We start from the raw sequence: 12,168 nt of genomic DNA on the forward strand, positions 1-12,168 counted from the left end.
TATCAGAACTTATTTTCTAATTTCCACAACAAAATATCATGCATCTGTTTTGTCATTTTGCTATACTACATACCATTCTTCCTCCTCTTTTGAAGCTTCATAATCATCAGGGTTTGATTCCTCATGTTCACTCTGGTTCTTACTTCTGTTCTTCTCCACTGTTCTTAACTTCTTTTTCTCCAAAACCTCATTAACAATTTTTTTCTGCAAGAAAATATAGAAAATTGCATTACAAAATAACCCTAAAGCAAGCCACAAATCTATATTCAAACTTGCTGACTTACAACCCTAACTCTTGTTAACCCTAATATTTCTTTAATAAAATGTATGTTTTGAAGAGTGAAAAGCCATTTTACTACTGAGAGGCAACTGCTTATTAAGGCTTTAAATGCTATTCCCTCCCAGACAGGGTGTATCCATCAGCATTAACCTTCTTTCATCTATACAATATCTATGTGTCCAGCTGATCCTCATCCAATGAGACCCAATAACAAAAAAGTTAACCATTTTTTGGTATTTGAAACCATGGGACAATGGTGAGGTGGAGCCAACCTGTTTATCAAACCCACTGTCCATTAGTTACTGGAGACCATACCTCAAGCCTGTTATTGTTGGGACTTAAAAAATATTTTTGGAAAAGAAAAGTGGGAAAGGAAAGGATGGAAATATTCAAGAAAGCCTGCAGAGAAATACTTCTCATACTTCAAAACCTTTACTTTTCAACAACCAGGCCCTGATGACCTTTCTATCATTTCCCCCCCTGCTTCATATGCCCTGTTTTAGAACATTCACAGCATATCACCACCTCTTTCCACACATTCCTCACTGGTACCAAGACTTTCAACCCCTCATCCATCTTATGACTGAACTTAAGCTCCTACAGTTCCACTTGCTGCTTTATCCACTCCCACATATCTAAACACTTCACTTCATTTAAGTTTTCTCCATTTAAACTCACTCCAGCTAAGCTGTTTCTCTCCAGTGCTAAACCTAATATTCTTGCTTTTACACATATCTACTCTTAACTTTCTCCTTTCACACACTCTCCCAAACTCAGGCACCAGCTTTTGTAGTTTCTCACTTGAATCTATCACCAATGCCATATCATCAATAAACAATAACTGACTCACCTCCCAGACCACCTTACCCCTAACAGACAGCATACCAGCAACTCTCTCCAAAACCCTTGTATTTACCTTCCTACGCACCCCATCCATACATAGAATGGACAGACATGGCAACATCACACATCCCTGCTGCAGAGCCATCTTCACCTGGAAGCACTCTTCCTCATCTCTAACTCCTTGCACAAAAGCCTTACTCTATCAATAAAAGCTTCTCAATGCTTCTAGTAGCTTTTCTCCCAAACCATATATTTATAACATCTTCCACAAAGCCAGTCTGCCTGTACAGAAAGAAGACCCCGAAGTCCTCCAGATATTCACCAGGGAGTAAAGAAATGTACATTGCCATGAAAAAATATTGTGGTCCTGTCAAAACACATGGAGATGTTCCTTATTATCTGATCAACAGGTTAGGCTCAGTATCCTTCAATACTCAAGCCTCTATCCCTATTTTTTCTTCTCTTTTCTTTCAGATATGTATGAATTTCAGGTACCACTGAAATAAAAAAAAATGCATGATTCTGCAGAGCCACAAATTAAACTTAAGTCTGCTACATGGCTGATATTGCATTAAAAAGTGAACCTATTCTTTATAGAGTATTCAAAGGATATTTAGTAATCACCAGTTCAGTTCATAAACAATAAGTACTTGTTTCATACACAACACAAAAAATCAAAATAAGATTCTTATAAGTGTCATTGTCACAGACTTCTTACCTGAAAATCAATGAGATATCTCTGGTTGAGTGCATCATCTTCTAGTGCTTCAATACCACCATGCAATCTCTCATACATGGCAGCCTTTTTCTCCAATATTGATCTGGTTATATAAGAAAAGAAAACTTAAGAGTCTGTAACACCCGGATATAAATACTAATGTTGTATGGTTGTGAGGTGTGGGCTATGGATAGAGTTGTGCGCAGGAGGGTGGATGTGCTGGAAATGAGATGTTTCAGGACAATATGTGGTGTGAGGTGGTTTGATTGAGTAAGTAATGTAAGGGTAAGAGAGATGTGTGGAAATAAAAAGAGCGTGGTTGAGAGAGCAGAAGAGGGTGTTTTGAAATGGTTTGGGCACATGGAGGGAATGAGTGAGGAAAGATTGACCAAGAGGATATATGTGTCGGAGGTGAAGGGAACGAGAAGTGGGAGACCAAATTGGAGGTGGAAAGATGGAGTGAAAAAGATTTTGAGTGATCGAGGCCTGAACATGCAGGAGGGTGAAAGGCGGGCAAGGAATAGAGTGAATTGGATCGATGTGGTATACCGGGGTAGACGTGCTGTCAATGGATTGAATCAGGGCATGTGAAGCGTCTGGGGTAAACCATGGAAAGTTCTGTGGAGTCTGGATGTGGAAAGGGAGCTGTGGTTTTGGGCATTATTACATGACAGCTAGAGACTGAGTGTGAACAAATGGGGCCTTTGTTGTCTTTTCCTAGCAATACCTTGCACACATGAGGGGGGGAGGGGGATGTTATTCCATGTGTGGCGAGGTGGCGATGGGAATGAATAAAGGCAGTGTGAATTGTGTGCATGTGTATATATGTATGTGTCTGTGTGTGTATATATATGTGTACATTGAGATGTATGGGTATGTATATTTGCGTGTGTGGACGTGTATGTACATACATGTGTATGGGGGTGGGTCGGGCCATTTCTTTCGTCTGTTTCCTTGCGCTACCTCGCAAACGCAAGACAAAGCAAAGCGACAAAGCAAAATAAATAAATACTTCTTTAGGATATTGTCTTTACCTAATAATGAATAAAAATGTATATTTCGAAGGATGAAAAATAAATCTTTACCATATGGAGATGCCTATGAGCATCTGAGACAGTACTTACTTTGTGGAAAATTAAAACACTGTTTTGCCTCTGAAAATGAGATGCTTCCATATGGATTCACTTCCTCTGACCACCACCAAGCATACGGTGCTCATTACTGTGGACTTACAATCATTCATTAGACCATCCATGCCTCTGACATAATGGCACACAAGTGAGGTAAGTGAAGCAATTATCTACTCATATAATTCATGGACTGCTGGCCTGTTACTGTCAGGAATCAAGACATAATTTCTCAAAAGAAAAAAAAGAGATGGAAAGAAGTTTGGAAACACTTCTATAAGCATCTGAGAACATTCCCACATGACAGAGGAGGAGCTTAAAGAAAAACCTGAGAAAAAGGAAAGCAGAGTAAAAGAAAAAAAGAAGCTTGTCAAATGATGGATGCTGATCTTATGCAAACATTTTTTCCTTCAACAGGCCAAGGTAGGCACAATTCTCCAGACATCACAGGCTCCAGCAGAGATGCCTGGTTGTGAAAGGTGCATTGTACCAGCTTCTTCCTCCAGAAGTGTTCCCTGCTGGTAATGGTTTAAAGGAGCATGAATAAACAAACAAAAGTTCTCCCACATAAACTACGATATAAAATTTTTTGATAGTCTTGACAAGACATCGGAATTAATACTTTAAAGGAAGGGTTTTCCAAGAACTGTATTACAACCGGTTTTCCTAACCATATAAGTTCTCACTAGAACCTTCACTATACTTTTAACTGCATTCACTTCTGGCATCCTCTTACATCACTGAACCAACCCATCATATCATGAATCATATTTTGCACTACTATTATTACAAAACTTTCCAATCTGCAGTATACTAAAATGTGAAACACAAACTTCCATCTCTTCTTTGGTTCCCCTTTTCCTTGTTCCCTCCACTTCTGACATGTATATCCTCTGAATCCTCCTCTCCATATGTCCAAACCATTTCAACACACCATCTTCAGCTATCATGTATATCCTCTTCTTACTACCAAACTTTTCTGGAATGCTATCATTATCATATACTGTAATATTTCATTACCAACACATCCACCTTTACTTTTTTGCTAAACGCCTATAATTAGCATCCATATAACACTGCCTAGACTGTATGAAAAAATAAATGCAAGTTGTTAAAGTGATTCCCAAAATTAGCTTACTGGAAAACATTTCTGACACCATATCAAAGTTCTAAAGTACTGCATTTCTCTAAATAATAGTAAAGGTGAAAAACATAACCGTATAAATCAATCAGCATTAGACCTGAAACTTATTAACCTTCAGATTGTTTCACTGTGAACCATACATAAAGTATGGTATCTAACTGCTCTGGTTGAAGTTTTGCATGAGTCTTACATTTAGAAAGAGCTTTATCAAATTCTGATTCAACTAAAAACTTCCAACAAGCAATGAGAGTAAGTCAACATATGATAGATAATACTGTATAGATACCAGTTACTAACATTTGCATATGTACTGAGAGATATTGGAAATTTGTGATATAAGAGATTCATAGTTAGTCAACTCTATCCTCCTCTGATATTACTGTAAATTACACTGTACCTTGCTTTTTCCTGTGTTACTTTCTCTTCTTCCAATTGCTCTCTATCTCTCTCAGCTCTGGCACTAACACCTGCATTAGAAGTGTGAAAAGATGTTGTTTTCTTGCTTTGCTTTTCTAGATCCCTCTTAAGTAGTCCTTTCTGTCCAGCTCCATACTTACATGCCTCTGCACGTTTCTTATGGAGCTCAGCACGCAAGCCAACAAGCTGGAGAACATTAACTTAAGTAGTAAAATATATTCAATTAGTAAATGAAAAAGACACTGAGAGGTGTTGAAAACAAAGCATAAATGCATAATCCAACAATGGCAGAGTTGAAAAATAAAACAAGGCATTTATTTGCATTACTTCACAATGGATGAACAGAATGTATGTACATAAATGAAGAACAAATCTAACTTCTTTCACCCTATGAGACTCTCCAAGGATGTGTGCATGTGTGGGTGGGGTGGGTGGGTGGGGTGGGGTAGTGTGTGTGTGTGTGTGTGTGTGTGTGTGTGTGTGTGTGTGTGTGTGTGTGTGTGTGTGTGTGTGGGGGGGGTTAAGACTCCAGGCTCCCCAATCCAAACACACGTGGGGGGGGGGAGAGGGTTGTCATTTCATGTGTGTCGGGGTGGCAACGGGAATGAATAAGGGCAGACAGTATGAATTACGTGCATGTGTATATATGTATATGTCTGTGTGTGTATATATATGTATAGGTTGATATGTAGAGGCATGTAGATGTGCGTGTGTGGACGTGTATGTATATACATGTGTATGTGGGTGGGTTAGGCCGTTCTTTCATCTGTTTTCTTGCGCTACCTCACAAACGCAGGAGACAGTGACAAAGTACAATAAATAAATATATCTTCAATCACAGTATAAGGCAATAAACAGTTTTACTAAATCCAAAAAACTTGTCATGGCAAATAGTATTTGCCACGACTGCCCTCCCTAATATGTATGAATGGAACCCTCCTCCTCTTATCCACATTAAATTATTATTAAACTTGAAGAAGTTAGTAATACATCAATATCTTTAAAAAAATATACATAATTCTGAATATCTCAATGGATTTAAGAGTAAGGCTGAAACCTTAAAAACAAACCAAGATGGTAAGTGTAATCATTTCTTTGTAATTAATCATTCGTAAAGAACTGTACAGGTAAGGAGCTCTACACTAATGGGGGCCCCATTTCTTGAATGTTTGTAACATATGTAATGTATACTTAGCATGTACAACATTTAATGCACATTTAACAAAATCATTTACTCTAAACTCATGATCCAGGCCAGTGGTACTCTTAAATGCAGTGGATTACAAATTCTATGATTTTACAGACTTAAGAAGCATAGACAAGTGATTTTCTACACACATAATGTGTCATGATTAATGTCTGAAAAAAGTGCTTAAAAGCAATGCTCTCCTCACCAGCTAAGATGAAGTCAATTTGTGTATAGTACATTAGTTGAATACTTGATGTGAAAGAAAAGAATATAATAGACAGTATTAGAGCATTCCTACAATGCATATGAAAATTTCACATATCAGCATCGAAGATCATACTTACCCCAGACTCCATGTTACACTCTCTTGATCATATAACTGCTATGGGGCCACAACACATCCTTCTTATTTTTGTTGTTATGCAGTTTACCTGAAATTTACATTAAACATATTTTGGTGACTTCTAAACTCTAACAGGCTTGAATGTATCCACAGACAAAAATCTAGGGTTTACCCCAAAACTTGCTTGGGCTTCCTTTTATTTAAAAACAAAATGAGGCAATAACATATATACCAGGGATATATGTGTAAGTATAGTAAATTCTCTAAAGAAATGATAAAAAAAAGCTGACCAAGCAGAACAAGAGTAGATCCACTATCAATAACACGGATATTAGCAACGCTTGTTAGCCATTAACATTTTACAAATTTCTTTGCTAATAACCAAAGTTCTGAAAGTTATGTTATTCAGACACAACATTCATGAAAAAGAACTGAACTCTTCTTTTATAAAACCAGCTAGAACACTGAAATCAAAGACTGAAAAATACAAATTATTAGATCTTTCTAAGTGGAATTATTAGATTATAATTCACTCAACAAGAATGTAATGGCATTTAAGAGGAACATGATTTACCAGCAATCTCAAAGTCTGCGTGATTTCAAGATGGTTATGCATTCTCACATTTCTATCACTGAAAGTATTCCTATACTTTAGAGTTCATAATTCTTATACAAGGTTAATCACTCTAACGTTACTAAATAAAAGAAATTTTGTCAAATCTTAATTCAGTAAACATCAACTCTCCATGAAGTCATTTAGGAAATTATTGCAAGCGGTCAAACTACTACCATGGCCTTTGGGTTAAGTGTTGTCTAAAAGCTTCTCTAAAATATATTGGAAAAAAAAATTAGCATTATACTTTCTTACCCATCATTGCCACTATATTGGCAAAATGACCACTATCATATATACTTAAAACATTAAAGAAGGGATTCCCACACTTCAATATGTTGACCCCATCACAGAATTACTAAGCCTTTATCACCCTGTAATAACATACTCAGTAAATAATTAAATAAATAAATAAATAAGTAAATAAATATATAAAGAGAATTTCATCTTTATATTTGATCATCGTTTCCTATGTTAGTGAAGTAGCACCAGGAAACAGACAAAGAAAGACCCATCCACTCCTACACACACACACACACACACACACACACACACACACACACACACACACATATATATAAAAAAAAAAAATATATATATATATATATATATATATATATATATATATATATGAGAGTTGGTGTGAGAGACTATCAGTAAATTTTAGGGAGAATAAAAAGATGTTCTGGAAAGAGGTAAATAGGGTGCGTAAGACAAGGGAGCAAATGGGAACTTCAGTGAAGGGCGTAAATGGGGAGGTGATAACAAGTAGTGGTGATGTGAGAAGGAGATGGAATGAGTATTTTGAAGGTTTGTTGAATGTGTCTGATGACAGAGTGGCAGATATAGGGTGTTTGGGTCGAGGTGGTGTGCAAAGTGAGAGGGTTAGGGAAAATGATTTGGTAAACAGAGAAGAGGTAGTAAAAGCTTTGCAGAAGATGAAAGCCGGCAAGGCAGCAGGTTTGGATGGTATTGCAGTGGAATTTATTAAAAAAGGGGGTGACTGTATTGTTGACTGGTTGGTAAGGTTATTTAATGTATGTATGACTCATGGTGAGGTGCCTGAGGATTGGCGGAATGCGTGCATAGTGCCATTGTACAAAGGCAAAGGGGATAAGAGTGAGTGCTCAAATTACAGAGGTATAAGTTTGTTGAGTATTCCTGGTAAATTATATGGGAGGGTATTGATTGAGAGGGTGAAGGCATGTACAGAGCATCAGATTGGGGAAGAGCAGTGTGGTTTCAGAAGTGGTAGAGGATGTGTGGATCAGGTGTTTGCTTTGAAGAATGTATGTGAGAAATACTTAGAGTTGATAGAGATGCTCTGGCAGTGAAAAGTTTTTATCGAGGATGTAAGGCATGTGTAAGTGTAGGAAGAGAGGAAAGTGATTGGTTCTCAGTGAATGTAGGTTTGCGGCAGGGGTGTGTGATGTCTCCATGGTTGTTTAATTTGTTTATGGATGGGGTTGTTAGGGAGGTAAATGCAAGAGTTTTGGAAAGAGGGGCAAGTATGAAGTCTGTTGGGGATGAGAGAGCTTGGGAAGTGAGTCAGTTGTTGTTCGCTGATGATACAGCGCTGGTGGCGGATTCATGTGAGAAACTGCAGAAGCTGGTGACGGAGTTTGGTAAAGTGTGTGGAAGAAGAAAGTTAAGAGTAAATGTGAAAAAGAGCAAGGTAGGGTTGAGGGTCAAGTCAATTGGGAGGTGAGTTTGAATGGAGAAAAACTGGAGGAAGTGAAGTGTTTTAGATATCTGGGAGTGGATCTGGCAGCGGATGGAACCATGGAAGCGGAAGTGGATCATAGGGTGGGGGAGGGGGCGAAAATTTTGGGAGCCTTGAAAAATGTGTGGAAGTCGAGAACATTATCTCGGAAAGCAAAAATGGGTATGTTTGAAGGAATAGTGGTTCCAACAATGTTGTATGGTTGCGAGGCGTGGGCTATGGATAGAGTTGTGCGCAGGAGGATGGATGTGCTGGAAATGAGATGTTTGAGGACAATGTGTGGTGTGAGGTGGTTTGATCGAGTAAGTAACGTAAGGGTAAGAGAGATGTGTGGAAATAAAAAGAGCGTGGTTGAGAGAGCAGAAGAGGGTGTTTTGAAATGGTTTGGTCACATGGAGAGAATGAGTGAGGAAAGATTGACCAAGAGGATATATGTGTCGGAGGTGGAGGGAACGAGGAGAAGAGGGAGACCAAATTGGAGGTGGAAAGATGGAGTGAAAAGGATTTTGTGTGATCGGGGCCTGAACATGCAGGAGGGTGAAAGGAGGGCAAGAAATAGAGTGAATTGGAGCGATGTGGTATACAGGGGTTGACGTGCTGTCAGTGGATTGAATCAAGGCATGTGAAGCGTCCGGGGTAAACCATGGAAAGCTGTGTAGGTATGTATATTTGCGTGTGTGGACGTGTGTATGTACATGTGTATGGGGGGGGGTTGGGCCATTTCTTTCGTCTGTTTCCTTGCGCTACCTCGCAAACGCGGGAGACAGCGACAAAGTATAAAAAAAAAAAAAAAATATATATATATATATATATATATATATATATATATATATATATATATATATATATATATATTTTCCAAAAGAAGGAACAGAGAAGAGGTCCAGGTGAGGATATTCCCTCAAAGGCCCAGTCCTCTGTTCTTAACGCTACCTCGCTATCACGGGAAATAGCGAATAGTATGAAAAAAAAAAAAAAATATATATATATATATATATATATATATATATATATATATATATATATATATATATATATATTTTTTTTTTCCCAAAAGAAGGAACAGAGAAGAGGGCCAGGTGAGGATATTCCCTCAAAGGCCCAGTCCTCTGTTCTTAACGCTACCTCGCTATCGCGGGAAATAGCGAATAGTATGAAAAAAAACATATATATATACATATATATATATATACATATATATATATATATATATATATATATATATATATATATATATATATATATATGGAAAAAGGTGAGAACAATGGAAGTAAGGGGAGTGGGGGAGGAATGGGATGTATTTAGGGAATCAGTGATGGATTGCGCAAAAGATGCTTGTGGCATCAGAAGAGTGGGAGGTGGGTTGATTAGAAAGGGTAGTGAGTGGTGGGATGAAGAAGTAAGAGTATTAGTGAAAGAGAAGAGAGAGGCATTTGGACGATTTTTGCAGGGAAAAAATGCAATTGAGTGGGAGATGTATAAAAGAAAGAGACAGGAGGTCAAGAGAAAGGTGCAAGAGGCGAAAAAAAGGGCAAAAGAGAGTTGGGGTGAGACAGTATCATTAAATTTTAGGGAGAATAAAAAGATGTTCTGGAAGGAGGTAAATAAAGTGCGTAAGACAATGGAGCAAATGGGAACTTCAGTGAAGGGCGCAAATGGGGAGGTGATAACAAGTAGTGGTGATGTGAGAAGGAGATGGAGTGAGTATTTTGAAGGTTTGTTGAATGTGTTTGATGATAGAGTGGCAGATATAGGGTGTTTTGGTCGAGGTGGTGTGCAAAGTGAGAGGGTTAGGGAAAATGATTTGGTAAACAGAGAAGAGGTAGTGAAAGCTTTGCGGAAGATGAAAGCCGGCAAGGCAGCAGGTTTGGATGGTATTGCAGTGGAATTTATTAAAAAAGGGGGTGACTGTATTGTTGACTGGTTGGTAAGGTTATTTAATGTATGTATGACTCATGGTGAGGTGCCTGAGGATTGGCGGAATGCGTGCATAGTGCCATTGTACAAAGGCAAAGGGGATAAGAGTGAGTGCTCAAATTACAGAGGTATAAGTTTGTTGAGTATTCCTGGTAAATTATATGGGAGGGTATTGATTGAGAGGGTGAAGGCATGTACAGAGCATCAGATTGGGGAAGAGCAGTGTGGTTTCAGAAGTGGTAGAGGATGTGTGGATCAGGTGTTTGCTTTGAAGAATGTATGTGAGAAATACTTAGAAAAGCAAATCGATTTGTATGTAGCATTTATGGATCTGGAGAAGGCATATGATAGAGTTGATAGAGATGCTCTATGGAAGGTATTAAGAATATATGGTGTGGGAGGAAAGTTGTTAGAAGCAGTGAAAAGTTTTTATCGAGGATGTAAGGCATGTGTACGTGTAGGAAGAGAGGAAAGTGATTGGTTCTCAGTGAATGTAGGTTTGCGGCAGGGGTGTGTGATGTCTCCATGGTTGTTTAATTTGTTTATGGATGGGGTTGTTAGGGAGGTAAATGCAAGAGTTTTGGAAAGAGGGGCAAGTATGAAGTCTGTTGGGGATGAGAGAGCTTGGGAAGTGAGTCAGTTGTTGTTCGCTGATGATACAGCGCTGGTGGCTGATTCATGTGAGAAACTGCAGAAGCTGGTGACTGAGTTTGGAAAAGTGTGTGGAAGAAGAAAGTTAAGAGTAAATGTGAATAAGAGCAAGGTTATTAGGTACAGTAGGGTTGAGGGTCAAGTCAATTGGGAGGTGAGTTTGAATGGAGAAAAACTGGAGGAAGTGAAGTGTTTTAGATATCTGGGAGTGGATCTGGCAGCGGATGGAACCATGGACGCGGAAGTGGATCATAGGGTGGGGGAGGGGGCGAAAATCCTGGGGGCCTTGAAGAATGTGTGGAAGTTGAGAACATTATCTTGGAAAGCAAAAATGGGTATGTTTGAAGGAATAGTGGTTCCAACAATGTTGTATGGTTGCGAGGCGTGGGCTATGGATAGAGTTGTGCGCAGGAGGATGGATGTGCTGGAAATGAGATGTTTGAGGACAATGTGTGGTGTGAGGTGGTTTGATCGAGTGAGTAACGTAAGGGTAAGAGAGATGTGTGGAAATAAAAAGAGCGTGGTTGAGAGAGCAGAAGAGGGTGTTTTGAAGTGGTTTGGGCACATGGAGAGAATGAGTGAGGAAAGATTGACCAAGAGGATATATGTGTCGGAGGTGGAGGGAACGAGGAGAAGAGGGAGACCAAATTGGAGGTGGAAAGATGGAGTGAAAAAGATTTTGTGTGATCAGGGCCTGAACATGCAGGAGGGTGAAAGGAGGGCAAGGAATAGAGTGAATTGGAGCGATGTGGTATACCGGGGTTGACGTGCTGTCAGTGGATTGAATCAAGGCATGTGAAGCGTCTGGGGTAAACCATGGAAAGCTGTGTAGGTATGTATATTTGCGTGTGTGGACGTATGTATATACATGTGTATGGGGGGGGTTGGGCCATTTCTTTCGTCTGTTTCCTTGCGCTACCTCGCAAACGCGGGAGACAGCGACAAAGTATAATAAAAAAATAAAAAGTTTGTTGAGTATTCCTGGTAAATCATATGGGAGGGTACTGATTGAGAGGGTGAAGGCATGTACAGAGCATCAGATTGGGGAAGAGCAGTGAAGTTTCAGAAGTGGTAGAGGGTGTGTGGATCAGGTGTCTGCTTTGAAGAATGTATGTGAGAAATACTTAGAAGAGCAAATGGATTTGTATGTAGCTTTTACGGATCTGGAGAAAGCATATGAGAGTTGATAGAGATGCTCTGTGG

The 12,168-nt window shown here is 39.0% G+C and overlaps 1 protein-coding gene across 1 annotated transcript in view; it reads right to left on the reverse strand.

Annotated features, from left to right (window-relative positions):
* Positions 1-12,168, reverse strand: part of LOC139762323 (coiled-coil domain-containing protein 174) — a 33,453-nt gene that overhangs the window by 19,620 nt on the left and 1,665 nt on the right. Inside the window, exons 2-5 of the mRNA XM_071686971.1 lie at positions 6,063-6,149; positions 4,510-4,715; positions 1,842-1,944; positions 74-204 (exon numbers count right to left, since the gene is read on the reverse strand). Coding sequence (XP_071543072.1) covers positions 74-204; positions 1,842-1,944; positions 4,510-4,715; positions 6,063-6,074 — 452 coding nt within the window. The 5' untranslated portion in view covers positions 6,075-6,149. The remainder of the gene's footprint in view (positions 1-73; positions 205-1,841; positions 1,945-4,509; positions 4,716-6,062; positions 6,150-12,168) is intronic.

Source organism: Panulirus ornatus, chromosome 43, assembly GCF_036320965.1.
Source record: "Panulirus ornatus isolate Po-2019 chromosome 43, ASM3632096v1, whole genome shotgun sequence".
NCBI classification, from domain to species: Eukaryota; Metazoa; Arthropoda; class Malacostraca; order Decapoda; family Palinuridae; genus Panulirus; species Panulirus ornatus.